This window comes from Gopherus evgoodei, chromosome 2, assembly GCF_007399415.2.
Source record: "Gopherus evgoodei ecotype Sinaloan lineage chromosome 2, rGopEvg1_v1.p, whole genome shotgun sequence".
In the NCBI taxonomy this organism is placed as follows: Eukaryota; Metazoa; Chordata; order Testudines; family Testudinidae; genus Gopherus; species Gopherus evgoodei.
This window is the reverse complement of record NC_044323.1, coordinates 192,548,638-192,573,247: the sequence shown is the minus strand read 5'-3', so window position 1 is coordinate 192,573,247 and position 24,610 is coordinate 192,548,638. Positions and strand designations below refer to the sequence as shown.

The 24,610-nt window shown below is 43.0% G+C and overlaps 1 protein-coding gene across 11 annotated transcripts in view; it reads left to right on the top strand.

Annotated features, from left to right (window-relative positions):
• The first annotated feature begins 1,216 nt into the window (after window positions 1-1,216).
• Window positions 1,217-24,610, top strand: part of ZNF236 (zinc finger protein 236) — a 194,944-nt gene continuing 171,550 nt past the window's right edge. For 4 of the 11 annotated variants that reach the window (XR_003999074.1, XM_030552613.1, XM_030552611.1 and 1 more), the window contains exons 1-4: window positions 1,220-1,330; window positions 13,427-13,569; window positions 15,487-15,651; window positions 19,089-19,267. Coding sequence is in view for 10 of the 11 variants with exons in the window: in XM_030552613.1 (XP_030408473.1) it covers window positions 1,270-1,330; window positions 13,427-13,569; window positions 15,487-15,651; window positions 19,089-19,267 (548 nt within the window). In the remaining variant the exon portion in view is untranslated. Of the gene's footprint in view, window positions 1,331-4,316; window positions 4,383-9,707; window positions 10,068-13,426; window positions 13,570-15,486; window positions 15,652-19,088; window positions 19,268-24,610 lie in introns of those variants that run through there. The other 7 variants (XM_030552620.1, XM_030552618.1, XM_030552616.1 and 4 more) reach the window with 5 other exon arrangements.

Here is a 24,610-nt window from a genome sequence, read left to right as displayed (position 1 = left end):
TTTTAATTAAAGATTGTCATGTGATGAAATTTCCAGGAATACATCTAACCAAAATTGGCAACCCAACACTGTGATTTTAGAGGCAGAAAAGGGAGCATGTCCCTCTCATCACTGAGGCACAGGCAGACTCCAGTGCTTTTGAGTACATTTTATACCCTTCTCCCCTCAGAAGTTCAAAGTGCACTGCAGCTGCATGTGTGTGTTTCAGGGGCAACTTCTTGCTGAATTTGAAGATCAGAAATCAATAGCCAAACACTGAAGGGATGCCAGCCCACTTGATTTCTGAGTGAGCCTCACACTGTACTGATGTTTCTTAAAGCCCCAACTCCTGCAGACAAGGGATTATGGGGAGACTGTTTTCATTTTTTTAAAATTGTTTCTAATTGTTAGGGCTGTGGAGAAAAACTGAAGCATGTGCATACCCCTTAAAGGTTCTCAGACTCCAGCTGGCAAAGAAAAAGAGCCCAACGTTGCTGGATAAACACACCTTGCTTTTAAGCCACTTGTGATGGGGAGGGGAAGAGGGCCTGACTCAGGCTAATGCGTGGCAATACTAGTGTCATCGTAGGTTGCTAACCAACCCCCAAGGATTTTGTCCTGGAGTCTCCAGGAATTAAAGATTAATCTTTTTAAAGACTATGAACCGCGAGGAAACTCCAGCAACATGGCCAACCCCAACTGGCTACTCTAGTGTCATGACTTCCAGAGCCTGCCTCAAAGGGGAGCGAAGGCAGGATAACGTGTGTGCGCGCTGCTACTCCCCTTCTGCAGGCGCGGGGGCTCAGGCTCTCCGCCGCTACCCCGCCGCCCAGCAGCTGTAGCTTGGCGATTAGAACTCCGCTCCGATCTCAGAATTCCACAATACCCGGATGTCACAGAGGCAAGGCCATCCGTCATCGTTCACCTCTCCTCCCTCCGCTCGCGAGTGCACGCGCATAACTCCTCCCTGGTAGGGCGCATGCGCCGCCGCCCTTCACTAGAATCACTTTTCTTTCCCTCGCGACCTCAGACCTTTTGCGTTCGCGCGGGTAAAGCGCAAGCGCCTTTGCCGTGCGCATTTCCCTCGCTCCCCACGCTCGCCGTTCACGCGCGTGCGCGTTTCACTTGTCTCGCGCATCTCCATACAGTTCCTCAATCTCTGTGTATAGGGCCGGTACATTCTTTCCTCGCCTGCCCCACCCTCTCAACTGCCTCTTCCTCCGCCACCGCCGTTGCAGTGCGGTGGGGAGCGAGTGCGCGCGCACGCGCGTGCGGGGGGAGGGGGCAGCCATGCCGAGGGGGCGGCCTTCCAAACCCAGCAGGGAGGACAGCAAGGCCGGTGCGGAGTCAGGTAACTAGCGCGGCCGGACAGGCTTGATACGCGCCCTGGGGTTCAAGACTGGGCTCCTAGGGGTGGCGAAAAGCCTCCGCCGGCTCCCGCATATAGTCCCCGGATATGGGGGGGAGGGAGGCCGGGTCTATTGTGTGTGGGGGGAGGGGGAGCTAGGCCCTGCGGAATGATACTGAGCGGGCACATCCCGGCCCGGCGGCCCTGCGCTGTTCCTGCCTAGTTCAGTAGCAGCGGCGCGGCCGCCGGAGTCAGGCGGGAGCCAGCGCCCGGGAGCTGGGACGGCGTTTGTTCCTTTCGCGGGGCCCGTGTCTGTTCACTCGCGCCGGGGAGGGGGAGCTTCTGGGCGGCTTTTAAACGGGGTTCGGGGGGGGGGTTGGTGCCCCGGTGCCCGAATAGGAGAGCGAGACGAGGCGTGTAGCCTCCCCGGCGGGTGCGTGGTTCGATGGTGCCCGGGCTCTGCAGCGCCCGGCTGGGCGGCGAGCGGAGCGGGAACCTGATCGGGGATAGTTTGGAGATGAGGCTCTTTCCCCACCCCCGCAAACTGAACAAATACAGGCTTGAAATACACGACAGAGGCAGCCGTACAATGCGGGCTTAGACCTCGGGCTCTCCTTGCAAGGAATAACTTTTAAGAAAGTTTCTAGTCATTCCACGTGTGTTGTACATAAGGAAACAAACAATATAAGAGCCACACTTTTCTGCCTAAAAGCTTTTTACCAGCTCTTATTACTTTCTAGCCCTTTATGATTATGTATCGTGGAACTAGACCACACCAGATTTTTTTTTCCAGGTAGTTGGCTTTGTGCATTTGATAGCACCTATAGTCAATGTCCCTGTTTTCTTTTGTGTGGACAATTTTCCTTTTAATCTGGGTATTTCTCACAGAAGCCAGAGAGGGAAAGCATGATCATAACACCCAAAAAACTAGCACAGATGCTCAGGTAGGTCTGTGCCTCAACTCACTTTCAAAGTGTTGGATTAGATTTCAGGCACCTGTGAGTAACAGCATAAAAGAGTCCCTCTCATAGAATAGTTCATAGGGAGTTCATCCTTTGATGTACAGACATTCAACAGCACTCTCTCTTATCCAGCAACTGAATTTTTTTTGTTTCTTTCTCAGGAGGTAGGCTAAATGTTTATTATTTTGCAGGATAACCTTGAATTAATTTTGTAAACTCCCTTAAAAGTTCTTATGCCTACAATTAAATATTTTATTATATTTTTGTTAGATATTTAAAAATCATTGTTTTTGAAAATATTATTTAATATTGATTTTTTTTTAAAAAGGGGAACTGAGAAAATTTTGCAGTAGTGTCTTAGGTCCTGATCCTGCAAAGACTTAAACTGCATGTGTAAGGACTCTCCTATACCAGGGCCTTCCACAATACTTGAATCTTTCCCTCTCCCCGCTTTCTAAATTAAACTCTTAACTTAGTTGAAATATTACATTTTTGTATTCATTATGCAGGCTTAAAAATAAAATAAAGTGCAATATTTGGTAATAGAGGGTGAGCATGTATCATGTGTTCTTTCTACCCAGAGTTCAGATGCATATTATGATGTTGAAAGTTGAGTATAAAAAATTTCTATAGCAGTTGAATGATTACTTAACTAATATGAGAATTGGTGTGGTTTAGGTTTTTTGGGCAAGGAAATTCTATAAGAACTATAATTCATATAGCATATCCTTTATTTTTGTACTGTAGTTAGTTAATTGGAATAATTTATCAGAACTCTGGGTCTTGGTCCTGCAAATGCTTACACGTGTACCTTTGCATGAATAGTCACACTGAGCTAAATGGAACTACTTATATGGAAAAATTAAATGCACTTTTGCAGATTTGGGTCCCAAATTCCATTTCTGCAAGGCAGAATCTATGTGATGCTCCTTGCAGGATTAGGATTTACGCTTGCAGGGAATTACAGTGATGATGTGCTGTGAAACAGGAGATATGTACTAACAAATGTTATGCTCAGACCTTTTTTTTCCTAAAGAGATGATTTCTACTGCTTTTAAACTAAGTTATGCAAGAATAAAAAATTACACCCAAACAGTTTTGTTTTTAATACAGATCAGCAGTCAGTTTTGTAACAATTGCTTTTGGTGTTTTGAAAACAGAGCATTTATCTTTGTGTGTTTTCTGTGCATGTGCAGTAAATAGCTTTTGTATGGATTTGTATGAGTTTCAGTGCATGTACTTTATACGTTTAAAATGTATGCACAAAGTTTTTGAATAATGGTAACTTAAATGGGTATAAATGTTATAATATCAAGTTTATGATGCAAGCTGATCAAAACAAAGACATTCAAACTGTGTGAAAATTCTGACCTTCAGCCTTGATATGATAAAAGTATATCCAATAATATTTGTCATACTTTGATCTCAGACCCATACATTACTTAGGTATAACGTGATGTGATGAGGACAGTTAACTACAGGTTGTTGTATGTAGTTTAAAAATAATAATAAAAAAAAACTATATACCAATATTTCTCAAGAAAAAGTTGTAACTGAAACTTAGCATTTTTAAAGTGTAACGGATGCTGGTTATTAGCTGATCTGATAACTGTTGGTTATTAGCAATTTTTTTTGTCAAGAACCCATCCCATAGACTTTTTAATGTTCATTGCATTCATATATTAGCAACTATCACGCTGCTTATTGATAACTTTTTGATAACCTAGCGTCCCTGCTCCCTGTGGAAAACCTTGGCTACTGGTTTGTGGGGCTGCAGGCAGAGAAGGAAGCACTGGGCTGTGCCAAGCCTGAGTCCCTGGTGTCAGGGTAGGCTGCAGCTCGGAGAGTGTAGGGAGAGGTACTGTGCAACTCCAAAAGCACTCAATACTACCTTTTCTGCTTTTGTCCTGCCCACAGCCTCCCTTACGAGCCTTCAGCACCAAGACTTCAGCTGGAGTTCCCAGTTACCTCCTGTGTGGGTCGTGGGTCCCTGGCTGAGGGGCTTTCCCCCTTGGCTGTTTCAGGCATGGGCCTTTTGTTTGTTGACAGCTTTAGATAATAGCACATTTTTGCTTGGAACCAAGAAGTTGCTAGTAAGTGGCATCTACTGTATAACTTTGAGTGAAGTATGGAATAACTGGCAGATTTATGCAGAGAAAAGGAAATTAACTAGAGCTTGTTAGAAAAATTGTGACAAAATATTTTTTCAATGGAATTTGATTACTGGAACGCCTTGCGTAACTCGAATTTTGCGTAAGTCGGAAACGTATACCCGACTATTATGCAAAAACAAAAACAAAACACTATTTCTAGCTTACGGAACTTTTTCCGTAAGTGGAGATTTGTGTAAGTCGGGTTTGCGCAACCCCGGGGGGAGAGGGGTCTGTAGTTGAAATTGGTTTGATTTTGATGGGACTTGGACAGAAACCAGGTTTGCTTTCAGTGAAGCTCTGAAAGAACCTAAGGAGATTTGCAGCAAACTTGCCTGTATGGCTCCTAAGAAGCCTGAGCTTTCAGAGTCTGCAGCTCTAGGGCAACTTGCAAGCAGGAAAATGCTCCTTTTAGTTGTAAATCCACAGTCCAGAGAATTGGAGCAAGAATGAGGCAAAATGGAGATCTCTGGTGTCTTTTATATCCTCTACCATATGTGTGGAAATTTACTGTCCCAAACAAAACCCATAGCCCCGTGTGTGGAAAGTTACTGATGAACTCCAAGGTTACGTGTCCACATTGCATGCCCTTACATGTTTTGCTTGCAGTCTTAGGCCTTGGCTACACTTGAGAGTTACAGCGCTGGTGGTGGCTTTACAGCGCTGTAACTTACTCCCCGTCCACACTGGCAAGGCACATACAGCGCTATATCTCCCTGGCTACGGCGCTGGTTGTACTCCACCTCGACGAGAGGAATAAAGAAAACAGCGCTGCTCTTGCAGCGCTGGGGTGCCAGTGTAAACAGTGATTAATCTTACTATGCTGTAACTGATCTCCAGAACCTTCCCATAATGCTTTTAAGTAAAGATAACACTCTTTGTTTTGTTGTGATGCCTCTGTTTGTTTTGTTGTGAACTCAGGGCTCCTGGAGCTGCTTATCTAAAAAACAAACACAGCTCCTATTTGCTGTGAATGAGGCAGGCAGCGGGATACGTTTGGAATGTCCACAGCTAGTGTTTGTTTGAGGAGAGAAGCAGCGGGGGGGGGGACGGGGACGGAATCAGTTTCTGAGCAGCTGCTTATCTGGTCTGTGAGGGAAAAAAACAAGGCTATTTGCATTTAGTAAATGAGAGAGGGATGGGGGAAGGGGTCGGAACTTGCAAGGCAGGGAGCTGACACAGTGTCAGCTCCAAAAATCCACTCTCTCTGTCTCCCCTGTGCTCCCTGTCACACTCCACCCCACCTCGCTTTTTTGAAAAACACATTGCAGACACTTGAACACTGAGATGGCTGCCCATAATGCACCATTCCCAACACTGCTGCAAATGTGGCCATGACAGTGCACTAGTAGCTGTCAGTGTGGCCACACTGCAGCGCTTTCCCTACACAGCTGTACAAAGACAGCTTTAACTACCAGCGCTGTACAACTGCAAGTGTAGCCATGCCCTTAGGCATACTTAGGAAGAGCTATCTAGAAAGTTGATTATCCTTAGTAGCCCATCAAGCTTGATTTGCTCCTGGGGGAATTCTGTGCCACTATGTATGCGGAGAATTCATGTCCAGGACAGAATTTTTTTTCTGCGCAGAAAATACATTTTGCCCAAGAAGTGTTACAGTTCTGCCTTTTGCCCACCATAGGCCACTCTGGCACCAGAACAGCCAGCAGCCGGCTGCATTCCGTCACAACATCCTGCCAGCAGAGCCCGGTTAGGAGGTATGGATATGCAGGGGACTGTAGGAGGGGGGCAGGTAGAGCTGCTGGGGGTTCAGAAGGGCTAGTGGGGAGGACAGACTGGGATGGCGGCTCAGGAGCTAGTGGGGTGGCAGCATTGAGCTAGGGGCTGAATGGAGGGGTGGGGGCGTTGCAGGGCCGCATAGGGAGTGGTTGTGCAGGGGTGCACCTGACTAAATGGGAGAGGGTGGGAGTTAGTCAAGGTCTGCATGGTGGAGGCCCCCCAACTCTCTAACGATCTCTCCCCCAACCCTCCCCCCCCCTTCCATAATTCTCCCACTCACACCCAGCAACCCTCCAGGTTCGCTCTCAGGCTCTTTCCCTCTCCCTCAGCTCCTCCATTACTCCAGACTCCCACAAGCATTTGCACTGTTTCTGAGGGATGTGGGAAATATGTTTCTGTATTGTAGTTTGTTAATTACTCAAAGTTCTGTGTTCATTTGCCTAGTAAGGAATCTGTTTGTCAAAAGAATTTCCTGAATATATATATATATTGGTCTGTATTGTTAGACATACTTGCTGACCGGTATTTTGAAATACATTACCAAATAATTGAAACTGGCATGATTATATTGTGGTGGTTGACAAATAAAATATGCAGAATTTTGCAGAATTTTAAAATACAGTGTTCAGAATTTTTATTTTTTTGTCATAGATAGTCCATTCACAATGGGCTGGCAAGACTGAATATAAACTACCTTGTGCATGTCACCCCAGGAACAGATGCAAATACATAACCAATATTCATAACTTCAGATACAGTGATGATACATGAATTTAACCTGGATAATCGCACTTGACATTATTGTAACTTTTCCATTGACACCTTACATGATACACTTTCTACAAGACTTGTTTCAGTTTTGTAACAGTGGTAATATCGATGATGTAAATCAGGGATTCTCAAACTGGGGGTTGTGACCCCTTGGGGTCACAAGGTTATTACATGGGGGGTTGTGAGCTGTCAGCCTCCACCTCCAAACCCTGCTTTGCCTCCAGCATTTATAATAGTATTAAATACAAAAAAGGTATGTTAAATTTATAAGGGGAGTCATACTCATAGGTTTGCTGTGTGAAAAGTATCACCAATACAAAAGTTTGAGAAACACTGATGTAAATGGCCATCTTCAGTCATACAGCATCACAGTGGTTAATGGGTTTGGATTGTAGCTTGATAGTCCACATCAGGTCAGAGGGAGCCACGTGTATTTGCCACAAATATCAGCAGTACCTCTGCTGGGGACATGGAGGGGCAAATGAACTCTTGAGGTTTTCCTCAAGATATTTCCAGAGTGCCTCTGGTTTAGGTTTGGAGAAGGAGTACAGTAGAATCCCAGAGTTATAAACTGACCAGTCAACCCCACACTTCATTTGGAACCATGCAATCAGGCAGCGGCAGAGACCAAACAAATAAAATAAGCAAATATATTACTGTATTAAACATAAACTACAAAAAAAGGGGGAAAGTTTAAAATGTTTTTGGCAAGGGTAAGGACACTGCTTCTGTGCTTGTTTCATTTAAATTAAAATAGTTAAAAGCAGCATTTTTCTTCTGCATAGTAATGTGTGACTTAATACAGCTTTGAATGTTCAGTTGTAAACTCTTGAAAGAACAACCATATTTTGTTCAGAGTTATGAACATTTCAGAATTCTGAACAACCTCCATTCCCGAGGTGTTTGTAACTCTGAGGTTCTATTGTAAATGCACCTGAAGGGAACCTCTGCTCCTGGCTGGAGGTCAGTAAGGCAGTCAGAGCTGCAATAAGGTGGTAGAAGGTTCCCTTTTGTTGAACATGTCAGCATTGTGTTAATGTTTAACAGGAATCCCAGAGCCATTGGGGAGATTGTGGGTGTTTCTAGGATCACCTTTGGATACTGTCCACACCTCTGAATTCTTCTGAGGAGCAAGTAGACTGAAAAGGGTTGCTGCTGCTAGGGTAGCTGTCAGGTAAACAGGGTTGTTGGCAAGATGGGGAGTCAAACTGTACTGTGCCTGACTGCCAGCAGTTGCCCAGATGATGGGCAACAAACCAGGGGATGCCAAGGACAACTGATGAATACACTCCCTGAATTAATCCAAATTGGAGGACTTCAGTGTGATCTCTAAGGATGCCATGTGGTGGGTGACCAGTCCCGATGACAGGAGTGACCTGTCCATGGAATCTACTAACCTGTGGAAATTATTGCGCTGGGTTGGGATATTGTGTGTTTGGGCGAACTCCAGATCCATGAAATTGGTTGAGACATCCAAGTCCACTAGGGCCTCTAGGTTGGTGTTGGGCATCACAGTGTGCTGGAGCCAGAGAGGGAGATACGTTGAGTGCTGATTGGGCATCACCAGGGTACTGATGGACAAGTGTTGGTGTGGGTCAGTGGGAGAGGGGAAGTGTGCCAGCCCAGCCCAGACACCTATCAGAACTGGAGCTTGGCATTTCCTGATCTGGGCATTGGCAGGGCAGTCTGATGCAGAATCCTGGTTCCCTACAGTGTAGGCATAGCCACGATGCCTGGCATCCGTTCTTTTCCACATCAGAGAGATGGGGCCAGAGCATATTGAGTTGCATGGGCTTGGGTAATGGATGATGGGGGCACTGCAGCTGAGAGGACCAGCTTTTTTCTGGGTGATGTTTGGTCAGGTAGTCGTCAGTCTTGATGCATAAATTGAGTCAGACATCGAGGCCAGAGAAGGATTCGACCTGTGTCAGTTCAACTTTAATTTCACCATTTAAGTTGAGCAAGAAATGATAGTGCTGAGTGTCTACTTCCAAGTGTCAGAACTCCACTGCATATTTAGTAGCTGGATGCTGTCCCTGTGGCAACACCCAAAGTGTGGTTTTGGCTGTGCTCTTGCAGCATAAAAGATCACCACCATAACTTGAATGAAGACCTCAAATTGTCCCAAAAGCAGGCTTGATTTTTCCAGGAGTGAAGACTCCCAAACCAGGGCCTCCCCATTAAGCAGGCTGATGGTCCCGCTTGGGCTTGGTTAGTGGAGTACAACTGGACATAGCAGAAATAGAAGCTGATGCTGATACTGACTTAGGAACGCACAGATTTTGTCATGCTTGCCATTGAACTTGTCAGGTAGGAGAAACTTGGGCTCATGGGGCATGGGAGTTGGCACCAAAGGTGGAATGACATGAGCTTGCAGGACTGCATTCTATGCCTATAGGGCAGTTACCTGGGCTTACAAGCTCTGTACGTGTCTGCTATCTCTGTCAGAAAAATATTGGTGCTGAGGGTCAGAAACGGGTTACCTGGAGTGAGTCAAGGCTGGGTGCAAGACAGGGGCAAGGCTGGGAACAAGCACACACAGGAGCTATAGCAGCCGTGGACAAATACTTTGAGAAGCTGCTGCTGGTCTTGAGAGCCAGTTTGCTGGCTCATCTAACCAATCAGTGTAGCTAACCAGGCTGCCTATTATAAACCAGCTGTCAGTGTTAGGCTACCTAGAGTCTGGCTCTGCTGTGGGCCCTGTTTCCTAACAGGAAGTGTGAGATAATTTTAGCTGAAGATGAATGAGGTGTTGGAAAGAAAGTTGACGAGTTAATAAATTGATACGAAGTCCAACAGTATTTTTAGAATAAAGGATGGATGAGATCTCATAGTTAATATCTCGCCATATGAAAAACTGTGTAGGGAGGGTTAATCATTAATGCTTATAAATCAGTTTTCCTGTATGCTGAAGTAATTGCCACGAAGTATGCCACCTTCATTGATAAAAGGTGAATTGGACAGCTTGATAAATGTTCAAAATGGGGTTCCATTAGAGAAGAAAGCACAGATTTAAATCCTTTTGTGGGAGCAATCTTTCTTACAGGAGGAAGAACTCAAACCAGGGTCCTAAGAAGTCTGCTCACTGATGGATGAGAGACATTGAACCTCTTTCTGCAGGTGAATGGAAAGCTGATATTGTCAGCCAAATGTCCTTTAATTGAAGCAATAACTGGGTCCAGGTGTTTTAAATATAACAAATAACCCAAAATTATTGGATTATACCACTGAGAAGAAATGTGAATCGTCAGTACTGCCCATGATGAAAAGTGCTTCCGTTTTGCAGAATATGTAGCTGTTGCAGGCAATTTCTTGCTCTGGAGTAAAATATTCTATACTTCTGAAGAACATTCTTTGTCTAATGAAGACATCAGGAAGCCATCCAAGCTGTGAGATGTAATTATACTAGATTTGGGTGAAGTACTAAGATGTGGTTCTGCAATACCATGTTGTTCTGAATTGGGAGCTTGCTAAACTGGTGATCGGACAATATCAACAGATCCATAAACCAACACTGGGAAGGCTTAGTGGGGAGATATCCGTGTAACCTGAGTGCAGAAGGCTGTGCTCACCCTTTGAGTCCCCCCTTGAAGTCTTGGTATGATGCTGCATGTGCTTTGGAGGGGTGGGAGAAGTATGAAGAGACTGCTGACTTTACTTATTATTACTTCGTGAGAATGAAAAAAATTAAAAACAGAATTTTGCCTACAAAAAATCTTGTTAGGTTAACATTTTGGCTTCATTAGCGTTTCTGGTTCCAACAGGACTTTGAATCCTCATTGAATTCTGGAAGTAATTTTAGTACATTATATAGAAATAACTGTATAATGGTTGATATATGTATGCAGAAAACACTGCTGAATTTTAAAAAATGATTTTGCATAATTTGGCTGTCTTACTCTTTTCTCTCCCCTCTCATCCATGTATCTAACTAGAATTTACGAGGACTAGTTGACTAGTGACTGATCTTTGTATGCCACTTGAATAAGTGTGCTATTCCAAGTACAATAAGATAAAAGTCCCTTGTAATTGGAGCTGTGCTGCTAGGTTTTCTAAGAATTTTGACCACTTCAGGAAAGGAAAGAGTTCTTGTTACTGGTAATGTTCACAAGCTACAGAGAATTTCTGCAGCACTGGATGAATCTGTAGGTGAAAGTATACAATAGATTTAAATTTGTAGAGACTAGATTTGTCATATCTAGACAGATTCTTTTCCTCCTAGTTATAACACAATTATGTGAAGTAGAAATTAATCAAAGGCTTTTGTTTTCCACTCTTCCTATTACTTTGCATATATAAATAATTTGTTTAGTGCTTATCTCCAGTACTTCAGCACCATTCTGATGTGGCAAAGCAAGCGCAAAGAGATGAGTCCTCATTTTTCTTCTGGAGATGGTTATGTCTGAGCTCCTTCCGATTTCTCATTAGATTGTATTCACAGTCAAGGTCTTACTGATGAAAAACCCTGTCCCATAGATTTCTATTGTGGCCTCCCTCAGCTGCAACCTTTTCAGAGGGTTGTGAGGGTCCTGAAATTAAAAGTATTTTTTAAAGTAATCAGGACCTTTAGGGCTGTTTTGATTAGGACTAGAACCTTTAAGTGGATCAGTAATGGGCGAGTGTTGACTAGACTGATATGCTGCTCGTGTTGGGCCCTGTGTCACAAGAAGTTCTGGCTTCTGTGAATGCCCCTTTACAGGTCCCTTTATTTTACCCCTCCTCATCCCCACAAAAAAAGGCAGGAGGGGAAGGAGAAAAAGTCCTAACCTGTTAGATTCTTTCTTGTCTCTTAGGGTACGTCTTCACTACAGGCTTTATCAGCGGGTAGCAATCAATTTCTCGGGGATCGATATATCGCGTCTCATCTAGACGCGATATATCGATCCCCGAACGCACTCCTGTCGACTCCGGAACTCCTCCAATGTGAATGGCTGTTGCGGAGTCGACAGGGGGAGCCGCGGATGTCCATCCCGCACCTTGAGGATGGTAGGTAACTCGATCTAAGATACTTCATAGCTGAAGTTGCGTATCTTAGATCGATCCCCTCCCCTAGTGTAGACCAGCCCTTAGTTTAGTGATTGCTTCTCATGTGTTGTCAGCTGCTAGGGACAGGAGAGGATCAGAAGCAGTAGCTTCATTTCATTGGAGAAGGGGAGCTACCACTTCATCCCTCAGCCTATGCTTTTGTAACTAGTAATACCAATTTTTCCTCTTCTTTTCTTTGCCGTCATTGACACGCTTTGTTCTGTTTGAATAGGAAGAGAAGTAGTATATTTACAAAAATCTGGTCCTGAAGAAGGTGTGCTCTAGTAGTACATCATGAATCAATTTAGGGTTCAGTATGTTGTTTGTAAATAAAGCATTGAAGGATCTTAAACCAGATGCTTTTTAAAAACTTGCTACTAAGTTTTTTCCATTGAATTTTTCAAAAACAAACATGATAATATTTATAGTCATGTAATGTCTCCCAAAATGTAAATATTTAAATTTCCTTAGAGCTGAGATTTCCATTTTCTGGATAATTTGGTAAAATGATTTTGAAGAACAGCTTTCCCACAAAGCAAGATTCAGTAATACTCCAACCATTTTCTGCAACAGGATATACAAACCTCAAACTGTATTTCAGGGTTTTTTTTATCACCTTATGAGTTTTCATAGAAGAAAGGTGAACGGGGTCTTAATTGGATCGGCCTATAGAAAGTGTTACTTCCCTTTTCACTGTAAGTGCAAGAACACTCTGATGGATTGCATGTCTCGCTATCATCTTGAACAATCGGTATTGGCTACACAACTCTCAAGGTGTGACTGGTGAAATGGAGAAATTACAGTGACCATATGTGGGGGAGAGAAGAGGTCCCTGCATATATATAAAATTGAGTAGTGTAATCATGTCTGAGGATTTTACATTTGTGGTTTTTGTTTTTGTTTCATTTTTATTGATGCTTGTTTAGGGAGAGTGAAGGTTCGTTGTACAGCCACCTATGTGCACATTTACAAATGGTATTGTACATTCAGGACTACTAACTATATAGTCTTAAATGGTCACCCAAAACCATTTTTTTAAAAGTAAATATGTTCACTGTAACAGAGATTGGAGAAGAAATTTTTTCATTTGACAGCTTTTTTGCAAGTCTTTTGGTCTGTCTCCTGTTTCTGTGGGCCTTCTGTACAGAAGCAAGAAAGGGGAGAGAATCAATTTTAAAAATAAAGGGAAAAGTATGGTCATAAAGCTACAAACTGATAGGCAGATACAACGTTTGGAATGGTGATTAATATCTGGGTTGTCTGAAGCAGGAACATACTCCTTCCTCTTCCTGAGATCTTGCAAATCCAGTTCAGACAGAATTTTGTGAAAGTTTCCATGGGTCTTCGCCACTTCAGTGCACACTTGTTTTTTGTTTTTGTTTTGTTTTTAAACAAATCTAGTTTAAAAATTGAAAATATAACTTTGTACAAAGTGTTTAACGCTTATTTTGCAGATGGTGTTCTGACACTGAATACAGAGAACAGTAATTGTTCCTACCAAGTACCAAGCTTCCGTAAGTGTGAAATCTGTTTGCTATCTTTTTCAAAAGTGACACAGTTCCAGCGCCACATGAGGGATCACGAGAGAAATGACAAGGTATGTATTTCAGTAAATCTAGATAAAAATCTAAAAAATATGAATACATCAAAAATTAAATCCAGCATTTTAATAAGTGAGGTTGAAGACACATTTAACTCTGTTCAGTAATGGTGCTGATAGCCAAACTTTGCACTTTAGTTGGACAACACTTCTTTTTCATTTCTCCCTCATCACATGTGCAGTCTGTAAGGAATGAAAGAAACCTTGCATTGGCTAGCATTTCAGATTTGCTATCCCCAGTTGAAGCAGTTTTTGCTAAGGTATCCACAGATAGTCCATTGTCTCTGCAAAGTATATATGTGGGCTAAAGAAACTGGTAATAAAATTTTTTTTCAAGATTTTAGATAGTAAACTGACTACGTTTTATCAACAATAGGGAAATTTGTTTCTTATTTAATTGGCAAAATTTGTACCCAACTGATTTATTAGAATCAGCTTTCCCTTATGTAAACTATCTTCTTCTCTTTTTCCTTTTTTCCCCTTAAAGAAATAATTTTATTAAAGAAAACAGCAAAATCCTGCATGAAATGGTAGCCAATGTAGTTATCACTTCAACTGCTTCTAAACTAGATGGAGGATGGCTGTAGTGGGTTTTAGCCCATGAAAGCTTATGCTCAAATAAATGTTAGTCTTCAAGGTGCCACAAGTATTCCTCGTTTTTCTTGTGGGTTAAGATTTAGGAAGTCTGGGTTAATTCTAGGCCCTGACATAGATTTCTTGTGTAAGTTTAGGCAGTTTTATTTAATTGCTGTGCCTTGGTTTTCAATTTGTAAAATGGGAATAATCCTTTCCTACTTCATGTTGGGAGGATCGATTCATTAGTATTTGTCTTGTGGTGAGGAAGATATAGATTAACTGTCTTTTTTAGATAAATTATTACCCAGTTTTCAAATCTCAGGAAATCAACCCACTTGTGCTGAGAGAGCATTTGTATCATAAAAAAATTGATAGCGTCTTAACTTCAAATTCTACATTTAAAAATAATCTGTGGTTAATTTGGAAATTATCTTTTCACTCGAATGAAAAACAGGAGCAATGTTTTTTAACAAAATGCAAGGAAAGATCAATTTTAAGAATGAAAAATGTTGCGTACAACAGAGGTGGCCAGCCTGTGGCTCCAGAGCTACATGCGGCTCTTCAGAAGCTAATATGCAGCTCCTTATATAGGCATCAACTCCGGGGCTGGAGCTACCGGTGCCAACTTTCCAATGTGCCAGGGTTGCTCACTCTTCCGCCCTTGGCTCTGCACGGGCCCTGCCCTCATTCCCCCCTTCCTGCCCCCTCCCCTGAGCCTGCCATGCCCTCGCTCCTCCCCTCTTCTCCTGCAAGATACAAAACAGCTGATCAGGAGTTGTGAGGAGGGAGGAGGAAACGCTGATTGGCAGGTCTGCCGGTGGGTGGAAGGAGCGTGGGGGGGAAGTTGATGTGAGGGCTGCTGACGTATTATTATGGCAATGTACGCTGGTAAATTCTGGTTCCTTCTTAGGCTCAGATTGGCCATCCTTGGCGTACAAAATTGTAGAGTAGCACGGTTAACCTTGGAATAAGCAAGATAGTAGTTCTCTTAAATGCTTTCTGCTTTTCTGGTCAGATGGTTGGTTGAGCCCAGAGGAGGAGTTCAGGATTATGTACATTTTAGAAAGAGATTTAGTTTTTGTCTCCACTCTTTTCTCTTGCCAGTCCCTCCTCACCCCCAAATCAAATGGAATTATGAAAAATTTGGGAGTCAGAATTTCTGTTGAGTATTTTAGGTCATGGAACCATGAGAGAAAATAATCAGGAGGATATTTGTGTCATTTTTGTAGATAAGTTCTTGAATTGCCTGTTATGTTTTAATTATTGTGTATATTATAGTCTATATCTGTGAGAAGATTAGACCTAATATATTTATCTTAATCTTGTTTCCCCAAATAGCCTCATCGGTGCGACCAGTGTCCAATGTCATTTAATGTTGAATTCAACTTGACGCTTCATAAATGTACTCACAATGGGGAAGATCCGACGTGTCCTGTGTGTAACAAGAAATTCTCCAGAGTGGCTAGTCTCAAAGCTCATATTATGCTACATGAGAAAGAAGAGGTAATACTTAAGCTCATTTTTAATTTTTGAAAGAATGTGACATGAATGTTACTCAAGAAATTAAGCTTGTGCTTTTGCACAGAAGGGTGAGTAAATGAGGCAGAGTTATAAAGTTCTTAATGGAGAACGTAGCCAATTTAATATTATTAGCTAAAAATGGACGTACCTGATATACACTAACTGCCGCAAGTGAATCCCTGCATATTTGGCAAATAGGTTACTGAGAGTCAAGGACAGTAACAAGAAAATGTTTATCTTTTGTAAATTCATGTTATCTGAAAGCAGGATCAAACTCATAATTCTTATTTGATGCTTTTCAATCATTTACTTGAAAGTGTTTTTGATGAGAATGAAATAACATTTCAAGACTTGTATCTAGTTAATCTTCTATGCTATTTGTATCCATCTAGTTTCAAAAATCTGATATTGAAGAAACTTAAATTTTCTTTGTTTCAGTTTTCAAAAATACCTCATTTCACCTGTGGAACTCAGTCCCTTAGCAGTGCAGATTTGGAACCTTCTAGAATAGCAGTGCCCACTGGGTCTGCATGCCCTAGTGGATACTTTTTCCCTAGAGATAGCTTCATAGCGATCTAGAGGCTCATTTTGTAAAATCTGCCGGAGGAGGATGGATTCTATCACTTATGTACTTGAACTAAAATTTAGGACCTAGAAAAAGATGTGCTGTCCACAGAGAATGTAAGATCTTCTCTGCACAATTATGTTTAATTCTGCTTTTGTTTCCTCGGTTCTAGCCCAGTCCTATGCTTTATTTATAGTTTTGGCACCAATTTAACCAGTTGTGGACTTTCTGAAATGTTAGGTTCTTCTTCAAGTAGTGTCCCTGTGAGTTCTCCACTGTAGGTGCGATAGCGCCCCTGTGCCTGAGATCAAATATCTTCAGTAGCAGTGCCCGCTGGGTCTCATATGCACTCCTCCCTGTCTTGCGCTGTGAGTGGCGTCTGTATAGTGCTGTGCCATCCAGCCTCCCTTAGTTCCTTCTCAACTGCTTTTGGTCTGGGGTGGAATCCCAAGCAGACCTCTTCATACATCCCTATCCCTTAGTAATGGTAGTGTTTCCATTATAATTTTGTAGATATTAGCCATTTCCTTTATTTTTGTTTCTCCTGGTGGGGAAAAAAAATTCCGTTGCTCTTCACTACCTGATATTCTTTAGCTTAGTGTAGGTTTCCTTTTCTATGCCCTTCCCAACTGGGAAGTTCTCTCTTCTCGGAGTTATGCCCCCATCCCTGGGTTCAGTAGGTGCTTTTCCTTTCGTGAGGCCATTCCCATGAGTGATGGCCAGTGGTACATATGCTGTCTTGGTGAGGGACACATCTCACAAACGCATACTCACTGCCTCAAATTGAAAGCTTGGTTCAGAAAGAAAGAAATGTTACGGACCCAATGAGGCTTTGAAGCCAAGGGAAATAATATAGGTGATTCCTCACATAATGAACTGTTCTTCCAGAGTTAGTTCCAGCAGAGTCCGCTCCCCATGCTGGTTTTGTGTGTGGAATCTGTAGTGTTGATTCATGTCCCTCAACTATGAGGGCTCTTCTGATGTTTCAGTAGAGCAAAGCTCCATCATCTTTCATGCCTCTGGGTTCTTCTAGACTAGACATGAATTTTCCCTAGAGTCAATGAAAACTCATCATGCAAGTAGGGCTTTAAACATTTACTGGATGCCTATCAGCCGGGTTAGAGGAGGGTATTGTGAGCCTCCAGTCACTAATGAATTTATCCTCCAAGTACCCCTGTGTATTTTGATGTCTTTTATATAATGGGAACTAATGCAGAGGAATAAGAAGTGATTTTCCCAGTGTTTACCCAGGAAGTCTGGGTAGAGCCAGAATTGAACTCGGTGCGTCTACCAGTACGGTGATTTAATCACAACACCATTCTTCCTCTCCTCCTGGAATCTCTCTGCACCATCAGTTGTTATAAATTTCTGTCCATCAGTGGTATGTGACTCTCTCATCCACGTACAACCACCTTCCCGTGACATGGATCTAGTACAGTACTTACAAGTTTATGGAATCACTGGTTAAACCTTTAGTAGTCTCTGAAGACTTAATGAATACAGTATTGGCCCAAAAAGTAAGTGTGAATCAGATTTTGATGGCTGATGCTCAGTGTGTTCCATAAGGAGTATTGTAGCATATTGAACCTTGAATATATGGCAGACTCTTGCTCCCTGCACGTATGCTCCTGAAGTTAACCTTATGATTAGGGGTCTACTTAAATTGTGGAGAAATCACACATTTTTCATGAGTTTGTCATAGCATGAAGAGCAAATTTTGTGGATATATTCATACCATGCCACCCTTACTTGTGCGCTGCTGCTGGTGGCAGCACTGCCTTCAGAGCTGGATGTTGGGTCAGGAATTGGCACTCTCTGAAGGAAGCCCTGAAGAAAGGGTGGAAATACTGCAATCCAACTACGGTAGCCTTGTGTGATCTCCTTTTGTGTTGGGAACCGCAGTTTAAGAAATGTTGTGTACTTTTACCCATACTTTTAATGGTCCCTCTCCATTTTCCAGTGGCATAAACTTTTGTTCAGAGATGGGTGACAAAACTAATTAGAGGTTTGGAAAAACTTTCACATAAAGAGTGACTAAAGAGATTGAAACTCTTTTAGTTTAGAGGAGATAAGTAGATACAGTGATAGTTGTTGTTCAGAATAGTGAATGATATAGAAAAGACAGAGCAGGGATTTTTAGCTGCCCTTTCTCATAATTCAAGAACAAGAAAACTTCCAGTGAAATTGAAAGGCACCAACTTCAACTCTTTTTACAGAATGCACAATTAATCTGTGGATCTCGTTGCTACAAGACATGATGGAGGCCAACAGCATCCAAAAGGATTAGACACTTATGTAGATAATGAGAATATCCAGAGTTAAATTATTAAAGCTTTAAAAAAAAATTCCACATGTTTTGGAAGGTTTTTAAACTCTTACATTTCAGGGCATGAAAAATTGTCTCTCTGTGTGTCTGTCTACACAGCAATTAAAAACACCTGTGGCTGGCCTGGGTCAGCTGACTTGGGCTTGTGGGACTTGGGCTGCAGGCTGAAAAATTGTGATGTAGACATTTGGGCACAGGCTAGAACCTGACCTCTGGAATATCGCACAAAATGGGAGGATGCCAGAGCTTGGGTTCTACCCCAAACCCGAACATCTGCACCACAATTTTATAGCCCTGAAGCCTAAACCTCATGAGCCCAAATTAGCTGACCTGAGCAGCTGCTGGTGTTTAGTTGCTGTGTACCATACCTCAGGGTCCAAGGAAGAAAGCCCACTTTTTCAGAACTAAGCAAAAGTTAGATGTGATGTAGCTTCTGAATGGGTTTTTTTTTTTTAAATCACTCCATGTTTATGGTAATATTTTAAGCATTTCTTGATCTCGAGAATCAAGTTCTGTTATCTTTTTCAGAATCTTATTTGTTCAGAGTGTGGAGATGAGTTTACTTTGCAGACCCAACTGTCCATGCATATGGAAGAACATCGTCAGGAATTGGCTGGAAGCAGGACCCATAGCTGCAAGTCCTGTAAGAAGGAATTTGAGACTTCCTCACAGCTTAAGGAGCACATGAAAACTCACTACAAAATAAGGTGTGAATCATTGTATAAATTATGCATATTCATGTAATAAGGGATGCTCCTTGGCAGCAGCAAAATATAGAGAAGCCTGAAAAGAATTTACTTCTGTCTGGCCCAGTCATTGACTGCCAGTGTCTGGTCCTGTACAGACAGTGGGAATTGTCCAGCAGGGGCACCCTTATGAAGGTCCTCCATCCACCTTCAAGACCTAGCACTAGAAGGTGGCAGTGCTGTAGGACTTCATGCTGCTGAGTATGCTCAAGCAAAACTACTGTGGATGTAGCTTGAAATTTTGCTTGAATGTGGACTTACCAGTCCCTTATTTGGGATTATATTTTCCATGTTATTGCTGACTATCTGAGGCTGTAGTTTGGCTCTTTAAGCGTATACAGGTAACTTCTGTTGTGTTTTATGAGAGAGTTCACTAGCCTTACATAAATATTGACTTTAAAAGCCAAAGGAAGAGCATTATAATAAATGACATAATTAACTTCAAGTTCTGTGAGATAATTGAGAAGTTTAGAAATGTAAAAGGAACTGAAATGGTATTTTTAATTTTTAATTCCTCTTTGGAGTAGGCTCTGATTTTTTTTCTTTAATATTTATGGGCTTATTAATATAAAGTGTAGTTCCAGTTGATATGTATCTGTAAAGTATGTGTTTAGAGATCCTGATATATAGTGCTGTATCTTTGAGTAGTGTTCCTGTGGGTGCTCCATTTGAGTTGTGCACGTGCCCCGTGCACCTTTGATCTGAAATTTGTGGCGGCAGTGACTGTTTGGTTTGTTTAGACATCCTACCTGTCTTCATGTGGAACACCAGAGCCAGCATTCCCTGCTCCCATTCGTTTCCCATCAGTAATCTTCATTACAGGAGGAAGCATTTGAGGAGCAGGAAAGAAGGGGTGATGGAGGAGGCTACTTTTCAGACAAATATTTCATTATCATCTCTGGTTAAAGCGGTTATGTTCCACCTATCTATTGGGGATGACTTCTAGGAGTTGGTGAAGACAGTAGTGGACTCTCCCAGTTCTCTTAGGAAAAAGTCCCAGAGATCCAGCATAAATTGTTGGAAATTTTACACCCTCCATATTCTGTGAATGAGCTGCTGTTGGAGCTTATCAAAATGGCTTGGCAAGCCACTTCTGCTCTCTCCCCTCCTCCCTCATCCCCAAAGTTAAGAAGACAGATTTTTTTTAAGTTTTTCCCAGCCAGGGGCTTAGAGTTTTTGTTTTCTCATCCTTCCCCCAACTCCCTGGTGATGGATACAGTCAACAAGCGGAATGAGCAGCATCATTCAAAAGCAACCCTCTTGACAGAGACCAAAAGTATTTAGCTTTATTTGGTAGCAAGACGTACTTGTCTGCATCCTGCAGTTTAGATCCGTGAAATATAATCATATCAACTAAGCCAAATTTTATTTTTATTGAGCGACTCCCACAAGAACACAGGAAGCAATTTCAGGCCGCCATTGTGGAGGGACAGCTCCTGTTGGGGTGGACTTTATGGGCTTACCTCTGCACCGCTGACACAGCAGCTTGATCCATGTCCACTACGGCAGTCATTCACGATGCATTCTTCAGTCTGCCCTCATGAGGTCCAAAACACAGTAATGGACCTCCTCTTCTGTGGTGTGAATCCCTACATTCCTTTAAGGCGTGTAGGGTGACTCTTTGCTTGAGGGTATGTATTTATCTGTAGACAAAAGGAGGTTCAGTAGGTCTATGTTCTAATGGCTCAGAGGTCCTGCACAACCTAGTTTTCCACTTCCCACAGAGGACTTGAGCCACCTAAGAGGAAACGGACTACCCAAAGGTGTCATCTGTAAAGCGTCCCTTTTGATGCTTGGTTGAGGGTCACGACCATTATGGGAATCTGAAATGGCAGTATCCTGTTGAGCTTATCTTCCCACTTCTTGGGGATCATTTCTTCCGTTTCTGCAGTTAGTAGGAGCAGATTGCCTCTGACAGATTGGAAGTCATAACATTAGGCTGTTCCATCTCTTTTCAGGGACAAATCTTATGAATCTCTCCTGAGACAGGAGGTTCTGTTTCTTCTCTGCTTAGGAGCTATAGAACCCAGTTCCCACTCGATACAAAGGAGAAGAGAATTTTATTCCAACTATTTCCTTGTTCCCAAAGGGAAAGGCTGATGGAGACTAATTTTTAGATCTCAGATGCTGAATACTTTTCGCAAGATTCAGAAGTTCAAGATTGATTAGCTTGTGACTGTCATCGCATCACTAGGTCCCGGGGACTATTTCAAGACATTCAAGCTTCAGTACGTGTATTTTTCTGTTGCGCTATGCCTTTCTCATAAGACGTTTCTATGCTTTATAGTGGGACAGGACCACTATCAACATTGTGCCTTCCCTTAGGTCTGTCTGCCACCCTGAGTATGTTCGTGAAAGTTACGGTCATAGTTGCTGCATAGCTTTTTCAATGGGGGAGAAACCATTTTTCGCTATCTTTACAATTGGCTCCAAAAGGGGCCTTATTACACAGAAGTTCAAACTGCAGTAAACAAAGCCACCTCTCTACTCACAAGGCTCGGTTTTCAACATTGTGAAGTTCTCTCTCGTACTTGTACAACAGATACAGTATCAAGAGCGGTGCCTATAAACTCTTAACATCCAGGGCCTGTCTACCAAGAGACAGGTTCTTCACTCTGACACAAGTTCAATTAAGTCCTGAGGTCTCGACCAGATTCTGGCTGCAGGTCCTTGGGCACGTGGCAATGTGCACCTTCATCATATGCCCAGTTACACCCGTACTGCTTCCAAGCCTGTCTCTGGTCAGTCTACACCCCCAAACAGGGACAGGTTCAACAAGTTGCTCTCTGCCCCTCATTGTGTGTTAGTCTCCTTTGACAGGTGGAAGAATCTGAACAAGGTGTATTTAGGGTTTCCTTTCAACTATCCCTTTCCCACTATTAAAATAGTTGCTGACACATCCCTCTTTGGATGGGAGCTCACCTAAAGGATTATAGTGTATAGGGCAGGTGGACCACTAGAGTCCATCCTTCAGATTGACATCCTGGAACTTACGACTGTAAGGTGTGCCTGTTAGTACGTCCTTTCATTTGCATAACAACAGACCACAGGACATGTTGCACTACATAAACTGGAGGGAGGGGAAGGGCAAGATCTCCTTCCCTCTGTACAGAGGACATGACTTTATGGAACTGGTGCATAGCTCGGTGTAGCCTTCTTTCAACAGTCTTTCTGCCTGGTCTTCAAAACACTGTAGCCGATGACCTCAGCAGATACTTCGCACAGGATCATCAATGGGAACTCCGTAAGTCTGTACTCAGACTGCTGTTTCTCACCTGGAATTTTCTGACAATAAATCTCTTTGCCATCACTATCAAGTGGAGATGCACAAACTTGTGCTTGTTCCCTGAATGATGCCTTTCTTCTCTCATGGTCCAAGAACCTTCTACGTGCCTTTCCTGCAATGTTATTAATCCTCATGGTCCTGGACAAAGTCAGGCAAGACATAACCCCATACATATTGATTGCATCAGCCTGACCAAGGCACCTTCTCCACTTCTTCTCTCGGCTGGCCATCAATTTACTATTAACCCTCCAAACTTCTCTTGCAGGACTTAGGTAGCATTCTTCACCCCAGCGAAAGCTTGCCTGGGATCTGGAAGGCATGTAGAGATAGAGCTCTCCTGTTCAAAGCAGATGGAGAAGGTCCTGCTTAACAGTTGAAAAGGAGATCAGAAAACCTAAGTTCATGAAAAGATTTTACCAGTGGTGTGCTGACTGACATCTGTCTCCCGCTGATTTGTCCATTTTGGAAGGTTTAGAATAACTTCTTATCCTTAAGAAAAGAAGTGGACTCCGTTAAAATCCATCTGGCAGCCATCCACAAACTTCCTTTTGAACCAGTGGCCACCTTTCCATGAAAAACACCTTTTTAGTGACCATTACTTCTGCTTGAAGAGTTGGTGTGCTAAGGTCTTTGATGGTTGATACTCCTTACACTGTTTTCTTCAAAGATAAGGTGTTCTTCTGACCACGTCCACAGTTCTTACCTAAGTCATTTCAGACTTGCATATAAATCAGATAATTCATCTCCCTATATTTTGTTCGGAACCTTATCAGAGTAGAGAAAATGCTGCCCTCCATAAACTGGATGTTAAAAGGGCTCTCTGGCATACATTTGGACAGAATTAAACCCTTCTGAGCTTCTCCAAGTTTATTTGTATCTTTATTTGTATTGTAGAGCGAGCTAAAAAGAACTCCATTGTCTACCTGGAGACTTCCTGAATGAGTTTCTGCCTGTATCTCTTTTATGAAGCTGCTAATGTACATGCCCACCTAGAGACATAACCCATTCTACCAGATATGACACCACATTGGTTGCTTTGCTAAAAGATATTCCTATAGAGCAGGGGTTCTCAAACTGGGGGTCAGGACCCCTCAGGGGGTCATGAGGTTATTATATAGGGTGTCCACTCCAAGCCCTGCTTTGGCTCCAGCATTTATAATGGTGTTAAATTAAAAACACTTTTTTATATATTTATAAGGGGGGAGGGGTCGCACTCATACTTGCTATGTGAAAGAGCTCACTAGTAAAAAAAAAGTTTGAGAGCCACTGCTATTGAGCAGCGATTCTCAAACTTTATTGCACCACGACACCCTTCTGACAACTAAATTACTACATGGCCCCAGGAGGGAGGGGACTGAAGCCTGAGCTCCGCCACCCCAGCTGGAGGGCCCAAGGCCTTCAGCCCCAGGCAGGAGGGCCCAAGGCCTGAGCCCCACCACCAAGGGCTGAAGCCTGAGCCTTGCTGCCCAGGGCTTTGGACCTCAGGCTTTGGCCCTGGGCAGTGTGACTCGGGCTTTGGCCCCAGGCCCCAGCAAGTCTAACGCTAGCCCTGGTGACCTCATTAAAACGTGGTCGCAGCCCAATTTGGGGTCCTGAACCACAGTTTGAAAACTCCTGCTATAGAGGAAATATCGTGAGCTGCTAATGTGTGTTTATGTCTACGCCTTCTCCAGACACTATGCCCTAGTGAATGCTTCTCAAGAAGATGCTGCCTTTGGTTCTGTAGTTCTTCAAACAGTTTTAGATCAGGTTCAGAATCTCCCACCTCTTTCAGAGAGTACTGCTCAGAAGTCACTAAGTGAAGTAACAAGAGGGACGCTACTTGAAGTAGAAAGATTACTTAGCATTAAGTAACTGGTATTCTTTGAGATACGCGAACCTATGGGCACAGGTGTAGTTTGACTTCTATTTTTGGAATGGCAGCTCCAGTCAGGCCAATGGGGCCTGCATGGGCGGGGAGGGGAAGGCAAATTCTGTGCCTGCTCAAGGCATTGCCTCTCCCCCAAACTACACCCATG